This window comes from Trichosurus vulpecula, chromosome 3 (genome assembly GCF_011100635.1).
Source record: "Trichosurus vulpecula isolate mTriVul1 chromosome 3, mTriVul1.pri, whole genome shotgun sequence".
NCBI lineage: Eukaryota > Metazoa > Chordata > Mammalia > Diprotodontia > Phalangeridae > Trichosurus > Trichosurus vulpecula.
In genome coordinates this window covers 12,551,376-12,575,094 of record NC_050575.1, presented here as the reverse complement: position 1 = coordinate 12,575,094, position 23,719 = coordinate 12,551,376, and the positions used below count along the sequence as shown (strand labels likewise).

General features: G+C 40.5%; 1 protein-coding gene across 9 annotated transcripts in view; it reads right to left on the bottom strand.

The window, feature by feature from the left end:
- The window catches only part of EVL (Enah/Vasp-like), a 275,108-nt gene that overhangs the window by 116,921 nt on the left and 134,468 nt on the right, over nucleotides 1–23,719 (bottom strand). The window contains exon 1 of one of the 9 annotated variants that reach the window (XM_036752865.1): nucleotides 1,920–2,038. The exons of the other annotated variants lie outside the window; for them this stretch is intronic. Within the exon in view, the coding sequence (XP_036608760.1) occupies nucleotides 1,920–1,930 (11 nt within the window). The 5' untranslated portion in view covers nucleotides 1,931–2,038. Of the gene's footprint in view, nucleotides 1–1,919; nucleotides 2,039–23,719 lie in introns of those variants that run through there. 9 annotated transcript variants of the gene reach the window in all.

Sequence of the window (23,719 nt, the reverse complement as noted above, 5' to 3'; positions counted from 1 at the left end):
GACTGGAGTTCGGTTCTAATGGGGAAGAGTATCCAGAAAGGAAGAAATGGTCAGTTTTCCCATCCCTTTCCGACGGAAGCCTCCCCAATTTATTTCAGGCGACAATGTGGATAACTGTTAGTGTTCTTTGACCATGTGAACTTGACTAGTCTTTCACACAAACCAAGGACGGAGGCAAGCTGGGCCCCCCAGAAGCACGAAGCCGACACAGACGCAAACCTTCATCTGTCAGCGTACTTGGAGAGGACAGTCACTCATCAAGGAGTCTGGAGTCATGTTCTAGTGTTAGCTCAACCACTGCTACGTCTAACCTTGGGCATGACAGAACCACTGAATACCAGAGCTGGAAGACACCTCAGCATCACAGAACCTAACATTTTACAGTGAGAAGGAGGCCTTACGATCATAAAATATAGGACGTCTGAGCTAGTAGGGGGTTTAGAATCACAGAACATGCAAATGGCAGATAGAAGAGGCTTCAGAATGAGAGAATATAAAATGTAAGAACTTAAAATAACAGAAGCAAAAAATGTTAGGAGGCTTTGGAATAATAGGAGACGGATTACCAGCGCCAGCAGGGACCTCGAAAACCATAGAATCATGGCGTCGAAGAGCTGGGTGGAAACTTGGAGATCAATCCAACTCTCCATATTCCTTCCTCTCCTTATTTTCCTCCTCCCCTCCCCCTCCCTTTATTTTCTTTTTTAACAACTAAGGAAGCCAGGGCCCCTTTTGACTATCCAAGCTTCAGTTTTTTCATCTGTAAAAAGGGCTATTTGCGGGGATACAATAAAATCCTGGGTATGAGAGTGCTTTGGGAACTCCACATCCCTATACAGATAAAGGGAATAATTACTTTGTTCCTCCAAGGATTGGGGGGAAAGGAATACAGTCGAAAGGAATTCTTCCCTGTCGGAGAGAGGACACGGAGTCTCGACCCCAGAGTAGTGCAGGAATGGTGGCTTGTAAACAAGAAAATTCTTTGAAGAAGTCTGTCCCTGCTTGTGCCCCACCTTCCTCTCCCAGGCCAAAGTGATTGCCCCCACCTCAAATTTCTGACTGCTTTGCCTTGATCTGGCCTCCTTTGCACCAGGGTTGTTTATGTACCCATTGATTCCTTCCTGTCGATTCGAAGGCAAGGCCTAGGTCTCTTTTTATCTCTGTATCCTCGGTGCTCAAGATTGGTGCCTTCCTTAGCATAGTTTTGTTGAATTAGTTTTTTAGAGGAAAGTTCTATGGCATTTTTGTTGTTACAGAAAACCATGCTGCTCCCCAATTTTACCCTCCCTAGGATTAAACAAGTCCCTCCCCACCTCCCCACTCCTAGATTCAGGCCACATTCTGGAAAATGCTGCTGTGATGCCTCAGCCATGCTCTGTACCCAGACATGGAGGTAGATTAAACCTTTCTTCCTGCCATCTTTGTGACCCTGTCTAGCTGCACAGTGAACTCACTTTACAAAGAAGGCTTTGAGCACCAAAGTCATTGGAGAGACATAGAATACAGGGTCAGGAGACTTGGGCTGGAGTCTCAATTTTATAACTTAATAGCTTTGTGTTTTGGGTCACAGGAAAAGCCCTGAATGATGTACTTGGAGACAGAAGAGTGGATTTGAATTATGCCTCTGGCAGTATACAGTGCTATGGCCTTAGATGAATCTCTTCACCTCTGGGGTTCTCAATATCCTTCTCTAGAAAATGAGGACTCTGTACTTGGTTCAGAATAAAGCTCCATTTGGCTTTGAATATTTTTGTAATTCTGGGAATTCTCTTCTCTAAACCTTGTCTCTCCCCAGAGCCTAGCACAATGCTCTGAACATGATAGGCACTTATGAATGCTTATTGAATCTTCCCACTCTAACAGTCTAGACTTGATTGGTGCTAAAATTCCTTTTCCCCAGGCCCAGGTCTAATACTCACCCTGTCGCCATGGTCACAAGTCTTGAGTTCAGGCAGTGCCAAGACTTTCACCTCTGATACTTGGGGCTGAGTTTCAGTGGAGACCTGGCACCTTAAACAGGCAACAGCTCTGGTGCAGACCCGACTTAAAACCCAACAGGAAAAGGAAATAGAGCTTAGCTACAAAGGGGAAATGGCCCCGAGTTAAAAATTGAAACTCGGGGCTAGAAAATAGAGAAACAAAAGTACAGCTCCCCAGTCTCCGAGTGTGGGAGAGGGCAAACTAGAGATCTCATCCGGAAATCCGGCTAGGCGAGTGTTATCTTATTTATGTTGAGGCTGCTGGTCTCAGGTGTTGGGGGTAATGGGGAAGGTAGAAAGGAAGTGTTGGTTAAAAAAAAGTTTGACATCTTGAAGGCACTTTTGAAGCAATCTCGTCCAAATCTCTTAAATCACGAGAGGAAACTGAGGCCCAGAGAAAGGCTTGCCCAACCTCTCAAGGTTAGCAAGTGACAGAGCAGAAATTTGAACCCTGATCTCATGCCTGGGGTACTGTGGTGCCACCTGGAAAGATTTATTGTATCATTAAGGGAGCTGGAAAGATGGACGGCACATTTGCGCAGTGTCCCTTCTCTTCTCTATCCAATATTCACTCGTACATATGTCAAAGCTCTCATTTGCTCCGTTCACTACTGAGATGGATGCTCAGACATAGAATAGCCAGCATTTAAATGTCACTTTAAAGTTGCAAAACACTTCACATAGGCTGTCAGATATGATCCTCACGACAGCCTTGTCAGGCAGGTGCTATTCTGATCCCCACTTTACAGATGAGTAACTTGGGGCAGCTGGGTGGCACAGGAGATAGAGCGTTGGGTCTGGAGTCAGGAAGATTCAAATCTGGCCTCAGACACTTACTAGCTGGGGCAGGTCTGGTTGTCTCAGTTCCTATCTGTTTTCTCCTCTTCAAAATGAAGGCGTAGTACTATGTGACCTCTAGGGGGCCGTTCCAACTTTGTTCTTAAATACCAGGAATAGATCCATGAGTTTGGTACCACATGGTCATAGCCGGACTGGGCGTGTAAGAAGAGCTTGTCTTCTCCCTCTTGAGGCTGGAGGTCATGGGTCTCTCCACCCCCTCTCTTCACCCCCATACCCTCATGACCATATCTTCAAGTAAAGGCTGGATGACTGCTTTTGGAAGATTATTATGGAGAGAGGCCACTTGGTCCGGCTGGATCCAGGGGTGGGTAACCAGCAGCCTCGAGGCCACAGATTCCCAACCCCTGGATTAGATGACCTCTGATATTTCTTCCAACTAAGAGATTCTGTAATTCTTCTATTCTCTAAGAAACTCAGTAAGCATAATCTTTTTTTCCCTTTTAAATAAAAGGGCTGAGGTCGGTATCCTTGTTTCACACCTGATCTTACTGGGAAGGCTACTAGCTTATCCCTGTTACAAATAATGCTTGCTGATTATTTATTTCATATTGTATTGTAAATCCTAGCAATAGCAATAAAAGAAGAAAAAGAAATAGAAGGAATCGGAATAAGCAATGAGGTGATAAAACTCTCTCTTTTTTGCAAAGAGCTAGGTTTTGAACCTGTATCCTCTGCCTTCACAATCTGGTGCATCTTCCCTCTCACCACGCTTCCTCTCCCATTTCCCCTTCTAGGCCCATTTTGCATTCTCCTCCTCCCTCACACACTCTGTGGTCCAGCCACACTGAACTACTTGCCAAATATTCACACCTGAAATGTCATCTCTTTTCTCTGTGCCTTCACAGTAACTGGCTCCCATCCGTCTTTGAATCTGAGCTTCCTTTAAATCCCAGCTCAAGTACCACCTCCAAGGGATTCTGATCCCCAACTTCCCTCCCCATGAAAAAGGTCAGGAAAGACTAGCACTTACCTCTTCCCCTCCTCCCCAAATTATGTCCATGCCTTTTGCTGTTTTCATAGAACATTTGCTCCTTGAGTGCTGGGCCTGCTTCACTATATATAATCTTTGTATTTCTAGTGCGTTGCACAGTACCTGGGCGCATAGTAGTAATTCATAAATGTCTGCTGATTATTAAACAGCAAGGACTACACAGATCTACAAAGATCACTAGTGATGATAGTTCATATTATGTTGTACTTTATAATTTGTAAAGAATTTGCCATCCATTATCTCGCACGGTCCTCCCAACAAGCACATCATTTTAGTCATGAAGAAACTGCAGCTCAGAGAGATAATGACTTGTCTGGAGTCACACAGCTCCTAGTGAGGAAGACAGCCTATCTCTGTGGAGTTTGCAACATATTAGATGGATATTGCCCAAGAGGAATACGGCTTACTCTGAGCAATCTGACTTTGTTTCCCTTTGTTCAAGCAAGTAAAATCTTTTGGTTTATATGGCTGTGATTTGGGCTGGTTTTTGATAATACAGTGAAAATAATATAAAGAAAATTTCTGGGATGCTTTTAACTGGGTATTATGATGTCCCCATCCTAGACACTTGGGTTAGTATGATGTCTTCCTTTCTGTCTCCCAAAACCAAAACTCACGAGAATAAGTCACCTGGGCATCATGACATTTCCAAGGGCATCAGACAGCGACTACTCCCTCTCTGATAAGAGTGGTCACCGATGGTTCCATCACAGGAAGATGCCCAAGTTCTCTTAGGGGGAGTTATTTCCTCTTTTTATCCCTCATCTCCAACACTGGCAAGAACTTATGATCCTGATTCCAAAATAGGCATAAACCCCAAGGTAAATGATGAAAAGAAAGCCCCCATGTATGTAAAAATATTCATAGCAGCACTTTTTGTGATGGCAAAGAATTAGAAGCAAAGTAGATGCTCATTGACTGGGAAAGAGTTAAATAAATTGTGGTCCATGAGTGTAATGGAATAGTACTGGGTTATAAGAAATGACCAATATAATGAATACAGTGAAGAATGGGAAGATGCATGTTAACTGACGCAGAGTGCAGTAAGAAGAACCAATAAAAGAATGTGCACAATGACTAGAAGGTAAATGGAAAGAACCACAAAAAAAAAAAATCAGTTGTAAAATTACAAAGAATAAGCACAGCTCCAAAGAAGACACCTTAAGCCTTCTCATTTGCTGAAGTCGGAGGTTCGTGATTGTGAACACTGCAAATATTTTAAGACTTTGGCCATACGTTGATCAGTTTTGATTATTTTTTTCTTTTTTTTTGTCCTAGCAATATTATTCATTATATGGAGTAGCCCTCTAGGAGAGAAAGGAGGCAGGCCATTGGGGAAAATTTTGATGATATAAAGAAAAACAAGAGGCATCAGTAAAATCTGTGTTTTTTTTAAAAGAACATTTGATTCCTTAGTCTCAGTTCAGATAACTCAGTCCTCAGAACTGCATTCCTTCACATAGTGTGGCAACTAATGCAAGGCAACAGACAGTTATTAAGCACACACGGTAGGCACTTTTGTTTCTTGGAGAGACACATTCAAGAGGGTATAGACTAATGTATGTCCACTACATCTAATCTGACCCTGGAATCATCAAAAGTGATGGTCATTGTCTCATTGCATCTTAGCCATGTCCCCAAGTGATCTAGTTTACCTGGCTTGGAGCAGTCAATCGCATTGTCAATTCTAGCTAACACACATTTACTAGTACCCTTCCTGAAGCATCATTAACAGAGGAAGATTGTGAAAGAGACTTGGTTTTGAATCCCAGATCTACCACCCGCTATTTCTCTGTGGCCTTGGGAAAGTCACCTGATATCTCTTTTAAGTCTCAGTTTCATAGCACAGTTATCCCTTCTGCATTACAACTTTCCCCATAGCAGTTTTGATATATCTTGGGCTGGAATAAAGAATTAAATGGGAATTTTTTGGGGAATTTTGAGGAAGCCATAGACAATACACGAAGACCAAAGGACAACACAGAAAAAGTTTAGAAACTCAGAAATGCGTAAAATATACATGTAATATTGTATACCATCCACATATTTTATCTCTTAATACCATAATTAATTCAGACTTCTTCTCTGGTACAAAAGGAGGGCCAAAAAATTTTATGGGGATTTTCCAGATCACAGGGGCACCATGCTTCTAACTGCTGCCATGTGGAAGGGATAACTTTATTTAAACTTCAAACGGAGCATACAGATCATCTGGTCCAATTCCCTCATTTTACAGAAGAGGGAAACCAAAGCCCAAAGAGTAGAAGTCAACTGCCAAAGGTTACACAGTTAGCAAGTAGTAATTCTGGGATTCAAGTTCATACTCTTAGACTCCAAATCCACTACTGTTTTCTGTTATAATAATTTCCTCATCCATAAAGTAAAGAGATTGGACTAAGTTATCCCCAAATTTTTCTGGCTTCGACATTCTATGTTCTATGATTAAAATTTTTGTTTAATTTTTAATTTATGGAACGAAATAATGTTTCTATAGTATAATAAAAAAGATAATTGCACATGAAACTGCAAGTCTATCGTGTACAACTTGCTAGTTCTTTAAAAAACATAATAAAGTTATCACGTAAATTTCTTTTTTTCCCTTTTTTTCTTCCCTCCTCCTCCTCCCCTCCCCACCCTAGAGATGGCTACCATTAGACACAAATAAGTATATATACACAAAATCATTCTATACATACTTCTATTCGTCAGTTCTTTCTCTGGATGCAGATAATTTCTTCCTTCATAGGTCTTTTGTAGTTCATTTGGGTATTTATAATAAATAGTCAAAATGACTTAATCACTCGAAGTTGTTCTTAAAACAATGTTGCTGTTAATTCTAAGATCTCTTACAGCTCCGACAATCCTTAAGTCTTTCACGTGTGTTCTCTTTAACTAGACTGTAATCTCTGTGCAGTCAGATTAGATCATATTCCACAACACCTAGTGTAAGAGTGGGCACAGAACAGGTATTCAATAAATAGGGACTGATATCCCCAGAAATGTTACTATTGTCACCCTATTATATTATTTTATATATTATATGATATATATTATGTACCTATATATGTAATATTGTCATCCTTTCATTATTCAGGAATTTTAAAAAGCTTATATTGAATCATCACATTTTGTGCCCTCTTGACATTTTTCAATGCCAGCTGCATGCTCTACAATATTTTTTATCAATCAATTAATCTGAAAAAGATCTGGAGATCTTAGTGTACACCATACTCAATGAGATAACATTATGGTATGATAGCCAAGGAAGTTAATGCAATCAATTGGCTGCATTAAGAGAGTTGTGATGCTCAGGAGCAGGGAGATGGTAGTGCTTAATGGACTCTGCCTGGTTGGATTGTACTAGAGTATTGTGTCCAGATTTGGGGACCATCTTTCAAGAAGGATATTGATAGACTGAAATGTGTCCAGGAGGGCAATCTAGTTGGTAAAGGCCTTCAGGTTCCTGCCTTATGTGAATCTGTTAATGAAAATGGGGGAAACTTAGGGAGGATATGATAGTAATCAAAGTATTTGAAGGCTTATTACAAGAAGATAGGATGGATTTGATTTTCTTTGGCTTGAAAGTGTGAAAGTTTGAAAGAAACTCATTTAGGCTTAAGATAGGGGAAAAATTCTTAACAATTATGAGTTGTCCAAAAGCATAATGGACCGCATGGGAGAGAGTGCATTTCCCCCTTACTGAGGTCTTCAAGCAAAAGCTGGAGGATCATTTGTTAGATAGGTTTTAGGAGAGGTTCTTCTCTAGGCATGGATTAGATTAGCTAGCCTCACTCCTCTTCTACCTCTGAGATTCTGTGACTTTCTACCACCTTCAGACTATTGGGTATTAATCAGTTATTGTTTCAAAACAGATTCATGGTCTAAGCAGACCCTCTGTGGGACAAGGAGGGTACCACCAGAAACCAAAACATCCCTCCTCCCTAATGTGTGAAAGAGGGCAGCTTGATCCTTTGTCTGAGTACCGTGTGATTGACATAGGGAAGAACCTGCTTGTTTAGAGGGGCGACATAATATTGTGGGGGGAAAAAAGGCTAGATTTGGAGACAAAGGACTTGGATTCAAATCATGGTTCCATTACTTGCTGCTTGTGAGGTATTCTCTAGGCCTGAGGCTCCTAAAAATGAGGCAATTAGATTAGATGACTTCTAAGGTCTTTTCCTTCTTTCTTTCTTCAACATTTAATGTTTATTCTATTTTCTCAGTTGTTGCGGTTATTTCCGTCATATCTGACTCTCCATGACCCCATTTGCAGTTTCCTTGGCAAAAATACTGGAGCGGTTTGCCATTTCCTTCTCCAGCTCATTTTACAGATGAGAAAACTGAGGCAAACAGGGTTAAGTGACTTGCCCAGGGTCACACAGCTAGTAAGCACCTGAGGCTGAATTTGAATTCAAGTCTTCCTGACTTCAGGACTGGTACTCTATCTGCTGCAGCATCTAGCTGTAACTTTCTCAATTACATGCAAATGAAAATTTTTAACATTTGTTTTTTAAAATTTTGAGGTCCACACTCTCTTCTTTCTTCCTCTCCTCCTTAAGAAGGCAAGCAATTGATATCATACATGTGCACTCATCAACACATCTCTATATTAGCCAAGTTGCAAAAGAAAATACAGATCAAAAAATCCAAGAATAGTAAAAAAAAAACAGCTTCAATCTGCATTCAGCCTCCGTCAGTTCTTGCTGCGGAGGTGGGTAGCATTGTTTCACTACAAGTCCTTCAGAATTATCTTGGATCTCCGTATTGCTGGGAATAGCTAAGTCATTCACAGCCGGTCACCATACGATATTGGTGTTACTGTGTACAATGTCCTCCTGGTTCTGCTCACTTCAGTTTGCATCAGTTCATATAATTCACGCTAGGTTTTTCTGAAAGCATCTTGCTCATCTTTCTTATGGCACAATAATATTCTGTTACAATCGTATACCATAACTTGTTCAGCCATTCCCTGGAGGATGGGCATCCCATCAATTTCCAATGTTCGCCAGCACCAAAAGAGCTGCTATAAATTCTAAGGTGTTTTCCAGCTCTACGCTCTATATAAGACATTGGAGGTGGGGAGGGAAGGAAAAAAGAGGGGTTGGAAATGGGACGTTCTTAACAACAGGAGACGGAATTTGCCACGGCTTCATTTTTCTGTACAGTGCACCCTGTGGTCTACCTCACTTCCTGCCCTCGCATCGTTAAGCGACCTCATGAATCTCACCACATGCCAAACAAGTGTGTCAAAGAAACTATAGGCTAACGAGTTTTTGTTTGTATAAAGCCTTTTAAGGAAAACTCAAGCAGGAAGTGGCATAATGTCAGAGAATGAGCACTGGATTTGGGGGCAGAGGACCTGAGTACAAATGCTGCTTCTGCTATTTATTATGTGTTTGACTTTGGGCAAGTCATTTCCCTTCTCTGGGTCTCGAAGGTGAGGGGGCTGGACTGGATGAACTCTTAATGACCCTTTTAGCTCTGATGTTCTATAGTCTGTGATTCAAAATGGAGAATTTGGGATGAGAGGTAAAGAGCATGTTGACTGAGCCATTCAGGAACAGGCCAAAGAAAAAGCGCCCAAGAGGCTGGCCTTATGCAAATCTCAGAATTAGAGAATCAGAAAATCCCAGGTATCCTAGGGACTAATTTAATTTTACCTTCTGAGAAGACAAAGTACACTTTTGGGCATTCTCCTACCCATTACCTCTGCACCTTATCTTTTTCTCCAAGCTATCCTTCCCTGCCCCTTACCCCCCACCTGCTCAAGGTCTCCCAATTCTTTCCACCCCAGCCCAGGCCAGGTGGCTTACTCAAAACTACGAAGATCTGGGCTTCCATCCACATGTGTTTTATTACTATAGTGGAAACCACAGTTTATCTATACCTTAGAAGGTAGTTTGGGGACCTTCCGTAGCTCAGATAATTCATCACCCGTTGGACAACTTTCTGTGATCAGAATCTGAACTTAGATGGCTGGTGGTTATGTTGAACAGACACTAGAGTTGACTGCCATTTTGTCCTTGAAGGCTTTCTTATTTGATAGGCCTTTCCAGAGCTTGCTCTCTACTGGCGTATTTTCTGAGAAGCCAAGGTCACCTCGCTGCCATGGTAAGGCATTGGAAATGAAGAGTAGTGGCCTTAAATGGAATAAAAAGCTTAGATGTTTGTGGTTCCAGTCCTTATTTTGCCCTTCGTTAAGCACAATATAAGATAAAGATATCATTTATAAAGTACTTTATTTGTTGATAACCTGAAAATAGCCAGTACTTATCTAGTTCTTCAGTTCAGAGAGGTGCCTGGCATATAGTAAGCACTTAATAAATGTTTATTGAATGAATGAATGAAACAGTTTGCTCAAGGTCAAAGGTCTGGTAAGTGGAAGAGACAAATATGATCCACAGTCTTCTGCTTCCAAGTACATTTTCCCCATTAACCCAATTATCTGAGTCTCTATTTTCTCTTTTGTAAAATGCGGTAACAATACTGATCTTGCTGGCCTTACGAATTATTTTATTTATTCCATTACTATTTACTGATCATCTACTCTACTTTCAGCCCTATTTTCAGCACTTCATGTGCTATGAAATCTGGAGCTCTCTCTCAGAGCTCAGGCAAATAGGATAGATTTTTAAAAAGTACTATATGTGTATAAGAACTTCATTAAGTAGTACGCGATTGTTGTGAGGATAGAAATGGAGATAGGAAGCATTCTGTAAACTTGAAAGCTCTTAGAAAATGGTGAGGCTCTTTGAAAACTGTGAATCTCCTTGTAAACTAGAAAGCCTTTGTTAATTTGTAAAAATCCTTGTCAATATGAAAGCCTTTTAATCAGTAAAGTTTTGTAAACTTTAGAATGTCCTGTAAATGGCAAGGCCTTTTGAAAACTGTAAAGTTTTCTTGTAAATTCTTAGGCTCATTGTAAATATTTAAGGCCCTTTATAAACTATAAAGTGCCCTACAAAGGTCAAAGTCCTTTGTAAATGACTTTATATAAAGGACTTTCATAAAACACTTTGTTAGCTGTAAATCATTATAGGGATGTAAAAGATTAGTGTTATTAGTGTGGGAACCAGGAAGAATGGTCCTTCTGGGGAACATTGGTACTTAGGAAGAAATATTAACTCAAGGGATTGACTACTGGTGAGAATTTCAGACTCAGTGGCAAGGCTGATAAAGGAACATTTGGGGCAAATGGTTCTTTCTCAAGGTTCTTCAGAGCATGCTATACAGATGGCTGCTTCTCCTACCAATGTAATATACAGAATAACTGCAAAGAATCCTTAAGCCTCTGTAGAAAAAAATCAATAAACCTTTATTAAGCACCTACTATGTGCCAGGTGCTGGGGATACAAAAAAAGACAAAAGACCATCCCTTTCCTCCAGGAGTCTAATGGAGGAGACAACACACAAACAAATATATGTGAAGCAAACCATATGCAGCATGAGTACAAAATAGTTAGTGGAGGAAGGCACTGAAATGAAGAGGGTTTGTAGAAGGGGGGCACATGGGATGTTAGGGCTAGCCATCAACAACCAAGCTGAATTGAACACCTGCTAGCAGAGACAATGCTAGAATCCCCAAGTTGTGAGGGAGCTCAGAAGTATCTAGTCCAAGCCCTTCACTTTCCAGAAGGGGAAACTCTGTCCAAGAAGGAGGAAGTGACTCACCCAAGGTCACAAAGTTAGTGACAGAGCTAGAATGAAGGGCCTGGGTCTTTTCATTCTCTCTTGGTTGGGATGGGAGCAATTAGGAAATTCTTCAAGGAGAAAATGGAGTCTGCTTGTTAGAATAGCAGTCTAATTATCCTTGTGGACTGCTGACCTTCCCTAAACAACCCTATGGGTTCAATGGTACAGATGTTATTACCATTTTTAGATAAGGAAATGGCATAGATACTATCATTTTTTAGATAAGGAAAAAGAAGTGATTCATCTAAGCCATAAAGTTTTAAAACTGGTATTTAAACCCAGATTTCTTGAGGATCAATGGAATTTAGAATTGGAAATAACCTTAACAGGCAATGTAGTCCATCCGTGTCATTTTACAAATTAAGGAACTGAAGTCTAGAGAGGTTCAAATGGCAGCTAGGTGGTGTAGTGGATAGATTTCTGGGCCTCCAGTCAGGAAGCCCTGAGTTCAAATCTAGCCTCATCCATTAGTTTTGTGACCTTGGGCAAGTCACTTAACCTCTGTTTGTTTCAGTTTCTTCAATTCTAAAATGGGGATAATGATAGCGCCTACCTCCCAGGGCTGTTGTGAAGATCAAATGAGATAATACTTGTGATATTTGTCACATAGTAACTGGCACATAGTAGGCACTATGTAAATACTACTTATTACTATTACTAAAGTCACATAGTTGCACTAGGAGAGCTGGATTTGAACTCTTACTCCAGTTCTAGTGTTCTTCCCTTTATACCCCACCCATTTGTGATATTTACTTCAGAGCATACCTTCAGAGCAGGTAGGGGCCAAAATTAAAATAGGCTTCAGGTTGCAGATAGGCTTTTAGTAGCTCACTTTCCAAGTAAAGGTATAATTCATGATTAAATTATTTTGCAAATAAACCACATTTAACAAAGGAAATTTCAATTAATATTAATTAACTACACTTATTACTTAAGATTTTTATTATGAAATCACATTAATGTTTAAAAAAATTACTTTGTTAAGTGGTACAAGCTTTAAGACATTTTTCAGGCATGCTTACTGTTTACATTTAGTTAATGGGATGCATTACACTTCTTGTCAGCAGTTTATCGTACTCAGGAATCATGTTTGAAATCAATTTCTTTAGAAATCTGAAAACTAACCTTAGTAGCTGCCTCATTTTCTAAGTTTACTTTCTTTTTTTTTTTGAGTTTACTTTCTTTAAAAACCATTGTTCCCTCCTGAGATTTTTCAACAATTTGGATGTTTTAATTTGTTTTTCATTGGTGTCCAATTTGCTTAAGTTGGAATGTTTTGATCCAAAATGGTGATGAAGATTGTATTCCTTCAGAACGGCTATTACCTCTTGGCAAACAAGGCACATTATTTTGTCTCTCATGTAAGTAAATAAGTATTTATTTGTCCACTTCAGATTAAACACACTATGTTCTGATTTGATCTCCTATTTCTTTTTATCACCCATTTTACAAAGTCACCCCAAAAACTTTAATGTTAGAACCAAAAAGATCTCCACAGCCACTGCTCACATATAAAGAAATACTGAACTGAGGGTCTGACCTTGGAAAGAGTGCCAGAGACTCACGTAACTTGGGCTGTGCAGCAAGGGAGGGGAAGAAGGCCTTGCATTGTGGCTGCTCATCACATCGCTGGCATCAGCTGCATTGGCGTGTGGCTGCACTCACTTTGTCCCCGTTCAACCACAGTAATGACCAAAAACACAGCAAAGATACAGGACTCTCGCTCCTCTCAGACTAGAGACAGGCTGACATGGTTGATCGCCCCAGGTCGGGTGACAAACAGGAGAGAGTGGCCGGTGGCCACCCACCAGGCACAGCAGTGACCAGAGGAAGGTGGGCTAAGCAGGGCACAGACAAAGCACTCATTACATCTTTCCTTTCTTGTACATCCTCTAAGTTTTTTGCGGGCTGCCCTAAATCCTTTGGTGGGCTGCAAGCACATGTTGTTCAGGCCTGCTTCAGAGCTTCCAGAGTCTTTCACATACATTAGCTCATTTGATTCTGACAACACTTCACGAGTTATTTAATTTAATTTAGTTTAATTTAATATTACTCCCATTTTGTAGTTGAGGAAAGGGGGAGCGCCTCGTCCAGGATCACATAGGAATGAGTGGCAGAGCCAGAGACTAGAACTCAGATCCACTGTACTTTGTGCTATTATCTGAAACTTAAGTTTGGAATATTAGGGGTCAAAAGTCACAGAGAAAATCAGGTCTATTCCTTTGACTGTCACTGGGAGTGTGTGCGGGCTATTGAAGAGACAAAGCATCTCAGAAATGTTGCTTATTCCTGACACACTGTCATCAGCAGTCTTCCTCAGGTCCCATTAGGAGGAAGGCTTTCAAAGGCACACCGTCAGTGAATCAGGGCTGTATTTAAATGGACATTTCCTAACATTTCCCAAGAACACTTAAAAAAACCCTTCTATTTAAGAAACATGAAAAAAAAATCCAACCTTCAATGACCATTACAGAAAGGTCATCATCTACCTCTTATTCTGATGATAATAATACTATTACGATCCTGTCCATTCGTATAGTCCTTTATATTTTTCAAACTGTGGTCTCATCCATTATCTATTTATCACCACAAGCATTTTATATACCATAGAGCCTTAAAGAAATGTGAGTGCTCTCTTCCCAATGATCCAGTGAGGGAGATAGTGAATGTTTTACCCCCATTTTAAAGAGGAGGGAACTGAGTCTAGGAACCCAAGCTAACACAGCTAATTTTAGAACCGAGATAGGTCTCCTAACTTCACCTTCAGCTTCACAGCATCCTTGGGATGGAAACAGGACAAGGATCATTATCTCCTAAAACCCAGAGAGAGGAAATGTCTTGGTCACAATTATAGCAGTAGCTAGTGGTAGAATCTAGAAGAGAACCTGTCTGCCCCCCTATACCTTGGCATGATGAGAAGATCAGAGGGCTAAAGGGTCAAGTGACCAGGTTCTTGTCCTTGCTTTGCCCTTCTGAGCTCATGATTCCAAGGCCCTTTAGCAGTGCAGAAGTTATAGGTTCAATGAGTCTAAGGACCCTTTTAACTTTGACATTCTATGATTTGAGGACATGAAGCTGTCATTTTTTAGGACAAGATACTCTAACCTATGTAGGAAAGACCTTGCAACTACATCTCTTTTTCTTCTAAATTTTCGAGTACGAAGCTTTCCTCCTTGCCCTCCTCTGCCTCCCTCCTTTTTCCCATTCCCATTAGCAGCCCTAGCAATATCAAACTCCATCCTCAGAGGAAGGAACCCTTTGCCTCTTGCTTTTTATAAATGGTGGGCTCCAGGCAATAAGCCTAAACCTTATGAAGAGCAGGGACAAGGGAACCATTTATAGACCATATGGAGACAAAGAAGTGGCTGTCACATATACAGAAATATCTCTCGTGATGCTGTTTGCAACCGAGTCAGCTAAACATGCAGCAACAGAGCGATCAGCAAATCTGCACTATCTAGGGCACTAAAGTGCTGGGAAAGTGAGCACCCTGGGAATGAGAAATGCTTGAGATGCACCCTTTGCATGGAGCTACAGCCCTGACTGACCGTGCATGGTGGCCAGCAGTGGTCAACCACCCCACAGGGGCCTCTCCTCCTGCCTAGACAATCGCAGAGGATGTGGCTACCCATTGACAGCACGAAGTGCAAAAAAACTTCAGCAGAACTTAAATTAACCAGAGGCTAATTACAATTAACCCTCTGTTAAGTGGAACTGTCTTCCTGTCTCACCCAGAGGGAAAAAAAAAATTGCAGCATGTTAGAGCTGGAAGGGACTAGAGAGTGCATCTCATCTAACTCTCTTGTTTTTATAAATGAATAATTGAATGTCATGGTGTGAAAAGCTCAATAGATCAGTCAATAAGGGTTTCAGATCCTCATCCCTTCTCTCCTGGCCTGGTACAAAAATCTCTCAACTAGGCACTCCCTGCTCCAATCCAGCCTCCATAAAGATCCCAAATGCTTTTCCTTGAGCTCAGGTCTGATCACATCTCTCCCTTTTTCAATAAACTCCAGTGGCTTTCTCTTACATCTAGGATCGACTCCAAAGTCCTCCGCTTTTAAAGGTCTTCACAGCCTGGGTTCAACCCAGCTTCCAAGATTCCTCCCCATACTGCGCTCTACAATTTAGCCAATTGACTTTCTTGCTATTCCTCTCCCATGGTACTCCATTTCCTGGCTCTGTCCTTTCTCATTAGGCACGCCTCATGCCTGCAATGCACACCCCTCTCACCTCCACATCATGGGATTCCTTATTTCCTTCAAACCTCACCTCCAGCACTACCTTGTCTAGGAAGCCTTTCTTGACTCCCACTCCAAGTGCTACTATCGTCTTTCCTAAACTACATTATATATATATATATATATATATATATATATATATATATATATATATATATATGTGTGTGTGTGTGTGTGTGTGTGTGTGTACGCACACACACACACACACATGCACACACACGTACGTTATTCTGTATATATTGTACATACTTATAGATCAGCAAATCTGTACATCATCTCCCTCATGGGTCTCTTCAAGAGCAGAGCCTATTTCATTTTTGTTTTTGTATTCCTAATGCCCAGAGCATAGTAGGTGCTTAACAAATATTTATCAATTGATTAATTCCCTACCATGTGCCAGATGCTATTCTAGACACCTGGAATTCTTAAGACCAAAAAAAAAAAAAGAGAGAATAAAAAGAAAAAAAGAAAGGAAGAAAAAGAAAAAGGAAAGAAAAGAAAGAAAAAGAAAAAAGAAAGCCCTACCATCAAGGACTTTACATTCTATCGAGAGACAATACGTACTTGTTGTTCAGTCTTGTCTGACTCTCTGTGACCCCCATTTGGGGTTTTATTGGCAGAGATACTGGAATGGTTTGCCATTTCCTTCTCCAGCTCATTTTACGTTCGAGGAATTGAGGCAAACAGGGTTAAGTAACTTGCCCAGGGTCACACACTAGTAAGTGTCTGAGGTCAGATTTGAACTCAGGAAGGCGAGCCTTCCTAACTCCAGGACTGACACTCTATCCACTGTGCTACCTAGCAGCACGACAATAGGTCCATTTATAAGTCTATATAAAACATATTTAAAATAAATACAATGTCATTGGGCAGAGTATACTAACAGCTGGGGGATTAGGAAAGGCATCACAAAAGAAGTGACACTTGAGAGCTAAGCTTCAAAAGAAACTAGGGGTCCCAAGAGGAGGTGAGGAGGGGGTGCAATTCAGATGTGTGAGACAGAGAGCGTGAAGGTCTCAAGCAGCCTATTTGGATCGAGACATTTGGATCTTGCAGATGTTATTACTGTGAGTTTCTTAGACACTGTAGGTCTGATGGGAAGGGGAACTGTTTGCTCAGCAGTCCCCAAACCGTGGTTTCTTCCCAAAGGATTGCTGAATGAGACTAATGGGCTATTTGTGTGTACATATTTTGGTCTGCTGGGCTCTTGTCCTTCACATCTTCTGGGTTTTCTGTGATAGGTGAAATACGCTTTAATACCTTATATTGTACACTGAGCTTCTGTGTGGGAGTTTGAAGGGGTAGGGTAGAGGTTCTGTTATTCATATCAGGGACATCTGCTAGGAGGCACAGTGAATAGAGTGCCAGTCCTGGAGTCAGGAAGACTCCTATTCCTAAGTTCAAATACGGCCTCAGATTTTAACTAGCTGTGTGACTCTGGGCAAGTCACTTAACCTTAATTTCCACATCTGTCCAATGAGCTGAAGAAAGAAATGGCAAACCACTCCAATATCTTTGCCAAGAACTCCCCATCACGAAGAGTCAGACATGACCAAAAAACGAGTGAACGACAAAGACACAAGTCACTCTGCTGTGCCAGACACTCTTCTAGGCACCTGGGATTTTTTAAAGACAGAAATAAAATGGGCCTTCGTAATATTAATGAAGGTGGGGTCTTTTTACTGTTTTCTCTTTTGGAGCACTTATTTAATCAAGTGCCCTTGATGAGTCTGGCCTTTGTTTCTTTGATTAAATTAGGAATCTTTGATGACCTGCTTGCCTTAAGGGAAAGCCTGGTTTGCATGGGTTTGAGTGACGTGTTTGTGGCGCCAGAGGCTTTTGGGCCATGTGGATTTGAGTCCTATGCTTGTGACGCTTTTAGGTCATGTGTGTTTGAGTCGCACATTGTGACGCCCTTTGACCCTGAACAAGATATATAAACTCAGAGGTTGGCATTCTCCCTTGGGGCTCTCAGTCACTGAAGAGTGGCATGGGACTCTGGGCAGCCATTTTAAGTGTAAACCTATGTGTTGATGCTTTCCTGGTAACATGAATTGTGATTTGGTCTGTTTATATTGTGCATATTTGTAATTTGCTTGTGTTTGCTCTGAAGTTCTGGTTGCTGGCTTTTCCTCCTGAACTAAGTGAGTGCATATATATATATATACATATATATATATATGTTTGATTAAAGTAAGATTGTTAACCCCTTGACATTGCTTTCCTTAGTAAAGTGGATCAAAGAACCTGTGTGAGCAGCTTTCTGTGGGCTGGTTGTTGTTGGTTACACAGGCTCAGAGGGCCCAACCAATGAACACTTCTGCAGCACAGGGCTTTCACTTTCACCAAACACTTCCTTTGCCTTTCACAGTCTGTGCGGGTGGTAGGTGAAAATCAACTTTCTCAGACCTTCTCTAAAGAACCTTCACACTCTGAAAAGGCTCCCTTAGAATAAATGAGAGACTAATTGGTGTAGTGCAAAGAGTATTGCACTAGCAGTCAGAGGACCTAGGTTCTAGTCTCAGCTTTACCAGTCACTTACTATGTGACCTTGGGTAAGTCATTTCCTTCCCATCTCTGATGAGGGGCGTAATGGTGGAGGTTGGGAAAGGAACCAGGCTCCAAGGGGAGCTAGAAATACTGGGATTAATTTCAGTAACGTTTCCAGCAGGTTCCTTTTCACTATCTGGCTCCTTTGAGCCCAGGGGCTAGCAGTGGGGATAGAAAGAAATGTTGTCTGTTTCAGGAGAAAGCCAGGCTGAATCAGTACCGGCAGGGCTGCCAGATTGTGAGAACTGTTAATCATAGATCATGCAGGTAATATGGTATAAGAGCTAGAAGGGACCTTAGAATTATGTGTCTCTTTCGTATTGCAGTAGGGCTACTGGAGTGGCTGCCATCTTTGTTCTTCTATCTTTCACGTTTCTGGTAACTTCTTGAGGCTGCTCTGAATTTCAGGGTACGACATGGCACTGGTCACCCAGGAGACAAAAAGGTAAATGGAAAGTGTCATTCCTTCCCCCCCAAAAAAAATCTCAATGAAAACTGCCCACTGAGCACTGAGGTAGGGAAGGGGAACGTGATTTAACTGCCCTAACTCAGCTAGATGTGAAAGCCCAGGAGAAGCTGAGTGGAGGGAGCTGGAAAGGAATTCACATCCCCCTGAAGAAGCCCTTTTGTGCACAGGGCAGGGCTCTGGGATGTGTGTGAAAAAGAGACAGAACTGCGTTAAGTGGCCCAGAGTCATGAGAACCCTGGTTATCTCGTTATAATACTGGAGAGAGACGGTGAAGAGGGGATGGCAACGATAGAACCGAGAGAAGCAGAGGGGGAACATGATTCTGACCACTGAGAGGTGAGACCAAGCCATTTGGGAAGTAGATTGAAACAATGATTAATAGCTGGCGGGAGCAATGGAAGCATTAGGGGGCATAAAACCTGAGGCCATATGCAGAAGGCACCCAGCAGGAACTTCTGGGTCAGTGAACCATGTGGGTTGAAGGGTAAATAGGAAAAAAACGAGATAAACATTTATTAAGCACCTACTATGTGCCAGGCACAGTGGGAAATTCCCTCCATTGATACAGATTGGCATTTTATTAATAGCTTAAAATTTATGTTCCTCCTTGCTTTCAACAAACCTGTGATTTGAAACGATAAACCTGTTTCAAAATGCCTGTTAGCCTGGGTGCTTGCAGGAGACCTAAGGCCTTTAGTGGGGAAGAAAATTAGTTTGAATTATGATGCTATTAAGGGGAAGCTCTGAGTTTGGGCACAAGCTATAGAGATAAATGAAAGGTACTTAACACTTTATCTGGGTGTATGATATCAGAAGTCAGGGCCAGATACACAGGTCATAGAACATTGTATCAGAATTGGATAGGACTTCAGGTATAGAACACAGAATGTCAGAGCTGTAACAGACTTTAGAATTAGAAGACACAAAATGCCATATTTGAAAGGGATTTTAGAATGCTATTTTAGATAAAACATAGACTGAGTTGAGAAGGAACTGAGCGATCAAAGAATGATAGAATGCCAGAGCTGGAGGAAATCTTAGACATGACCTAATCTAACCCCTTCCAGTTTACGAGAGAGAAAACTGACTTTCAGAAAGCAAAAGTGATTAGCTCAGAATCCCGGTAGTGGCCAAGTCAGGACTTGAATCCAGATCCCCTGCTTCTGAGTCTAATGTTTTCCCTAGTACTGTATGGTTTTCATCACCATTAGCAAGCCTGTAGGAAAGGCATGGGATCACAAACCAACAGGTGAATGGATCTTGTAGATCATTGAGTCAACCCCTTTATTTTAAAGCATTTGTTGCTTTTTTTTTTTTTAAGCTACCATCAACTTCCACTATTTTTAGTTTTAGAATTTCAGCCAAGGCTTGGAAAGTTAGAGTGGAAATTGAATCTGCCTAGGGGCTTCTTGTGTTACTTCATATTTTTAATTCTACTGCCATGAAATGCCTTAAAAGCCTTTACCAAGATGGTTCAACATGTGATCATTAGATGCTATCTGCAACCTTTCCATTGGCCAGCCTTCTCTCACTGTCCTTTGTTCCCTGCCTGGCTGTCAAAGACTGTCTTTTCTTTTTTTAATTTACTTATTTTTAGTTTTCAAAATTTGCTTCCATAAGATTTTGAGTTCCAAATTTTCTCCCCATCTCTCCCCACCCCCCACCCCAAGACAGTGTGTAATTTGATATAAGCTCTACATATACATTCATATTAGACCCATTTTCACATTAGTCATGTTGTAAAGAAGAATCAGAAGCAATAGGAGAAACCACAAGAAAGAAGACACAAACAAAAAAAAAAAGAAAAAAAAAAGGAGAGAGCAAATAATATACTTCAATCTGCATTCAGACTCCATAGTTCTTTTTCTGAATGTGGACAGCATTTTCCATCATGAGTCCTTTGGAGTTGTCTTGGATCCTTACATTGCTAAGAGAGAAATCTATCAAAGTTAGTCATCGCACATTGTGGCTGTTACTGTGTACAATGTTCTGGTTTTGCTCACTTCACTCAGCATCAGTTCATTTACGTCTCAAAGACCATTCTTGAAGATAGACCAGCATGATCTTTTTTAGAATAAATTTTTATTGCTATCTTGTGTTTTTACATTGCTTATATTTTTCCTAATATCCTTCTTCTGTCCATTTCCCCAAAAATCATCCCATAGGTCAAAGAATATTTTTTAAAAGGATAAAGGAGAGAAAAAAATCAGCAAAACCAATCAAAAATAGAATCAAAAATGTTGAAAATATATGCAGTGTTCCCTACCCATGGACCTCCCACCTCTGTGAAGGAATTAGAGGAGGGGTCTTCTCACTTCTTCTTTGGGACCATGCTTATTCTTTGCAATTCTGAAAGATTCATTTTCAATTGTTTTGTGGTAATTGATCTTTCCATTTACACGTCATTGTTAATTGTATCTCTTATTTACTTTATTCTGCTTACTCCACTCTGAATCAGTTCATATAGGCCTTTCCATTCTTCTCTGCAAGTACCACATTCATCATTTCTCATAGCAGAGAAATATTCCATTACATTTATGTACCACCATTTGTTTGGACCTTCCTCAAATGACATATGTCCATTACTTTCAAGGGGCAATTAAAAACAGTATACTAGGAGAAAAGATTGAACAAATCTCTAAACATAGTTTTCTCTTTTGGGGGTTTGAGCTTGATGTTTCAGAAGTGCTGCCTTCTACAACAGTAAGGAAAAATTGGAGATGGCTGGATGAAAGCCCCCTGTTATCACTTCCTCCACCTCCTGAAAGGCAGCACTGATCTATACTGACAGTTAGCACCTTGCACTTCCAAGAAATGAAGAAATAAAGAAAATCAAAAGAGGCTTTTACAGAGACATATGCCAATAAAACTGAGAAGGTAAAAGAAATGAGTAAATGTTTACAAAAGTATAAAACAGGGGCAGCTAGGTGGCGCAGTGAGTAGAGAACCAGTCCTGGAGTCAGGAGGACCTGAGTTCAAATCCAGCCTCAGACGCTTGACACACTTACTAGCTGTGTGACCTTGGGCAAGTCACTTAACCCCAATTGCCCTGCCTTCCCCCTACAAAAAATAATAATTTTTTTAATAAAGTATAAAACAGCCAAATTGGCAAAAAAGGAAAGAAATAAACTAAATAAACCTATTTAAGAAATAGAAATTAAATAGACTGTTTTCAAAAAATAAAACAAAAATTCTAAGAGTTGGAATGGTTCCCTCTTTACACAAAGGAACATTTGGGGATTTAGGGAAATACAGAAACTGTGAACAAAAGAGAGAAATGTTGTTAATAGTCTGGGGAGCCCTGTGCATTTCACCTCTTCTATCACTCCATGGGTAACCTTGGGCAAGTAATTTCTACTTTCTGGGCATCAGTTTTACGTGTTGGATTCCTATCTATCTTTCAAATTTAAACTCAAACCTCCCTCAAGACGCCTTGCCTGGTCCCCATGTTGTTCAGTTGTTCAGCTGTGTCCCACTTTTTGTGACCCTGTAGACCAGAGCATGCCAATACTATCTATGGGATTTTCTTGGCAAAGATACTGGAGGAGTTTGCCATTTCCTCTTCCAATGGATTCAATCAAACAGAGCTTAAGTAACTTGTTCAGGGTCACACAGGTAGTGAGTGCCTGAGGATGAATTTGAGCTCAGCCACCTTGCTGCCTCCTTGTCCCCATATCCCCCTCCCTAATTTGGTACGTATTTTCCCTCTGGACTTCACGTGGTACTTTGTTTTCACCTCTATGGTACATTTATCATTTAATATTGTATATTTCAGGGCAGGGAGAGGATTTTAATATTTTGCCAGTACTTTGATGCTTCCTTATAAGTTCATTTGCTTCTTCTTCCTGAGATTCTTAGTGTGCAGAAAATATGAACTCTGATGGCCTAAGTACAAAGAAACACTGGAAAAAAGACAAAAAAGGAATAACTGACAAATATAGCTATCGCTATGGTTTTGGAGACTTTAAGATTTCTCCTCCTCTCCTTCTGTGTGAAGATGTGGCCACACTACTTCAGAACTAGGCAATTTCATTAGTAGTATGGTCAATAAGGTTCTCAGAGTATAGTCCAAATCGGGAAATCCTTGCTCAAAGGCTACAAACATACTTTGTAGTTTTTATTTGTTGTCTAAATACCTACTGTTTTCCAACAAATTGTGCCAAATTGTGCTCTAACAGTTGTGTGATAGTGTACCTATTCTCCATAGCACCTCCTTCTAGCATTGAACATTCTTCATTTTTAACTCTCTTTGCTAATTTGATGAGTGTAATGAGATATTTCCAAGTTATTTTAATCTGTTTCTGTGTTTCTTAGAGATTTTACCTACTTTTCAAAATGAGTATTATTTTCATTTCTCATCTTGAAAATTACTATTTATATCTTTTGACTATATTGGGAACAGATCTTATTAATAACTTTGTGTCAATTCTTAATAGATTTGAGGTGTCAGATTTTTATAAGAAATGTCTATTGTGAAGATTTTTTTTCCCTCCAGTCTCTTTCTTTTTATTCTGGCTGCAGTGCTTTTTGTCATGCAAAAGTTTTTGTTTAGATATCTATTTGGACTCGTAATTTCTTCTAAGTCATCTCAGTTTACATTTGACAGTACTTTATTTAAGAGTATTGTTTTTGACACTATTTTTATGTCCATATCCATTAATGATATTGTTTCATAGTTAGTCTTCTTTCTCTCTCTTATCCTTACCAGGTTTGGGGATCAGGATCACATTGGACTCCAAAAAAGAATAGGTAGAGTAGTATCTCTGTCTCTCTCTCACAGAATTTTTGTTATTTTTTTGCTCTGTACCAGTGATTTCCCTGAGAACTCCCAGTAAAGAAACTCCCTCTATCACTGTATATCTCCAACTTGTTCTTCAAGTTGAAGCTAGTGGAGGATACTGAGGGTTTAAATGTTTTGCTCAGAGTCACACAACCA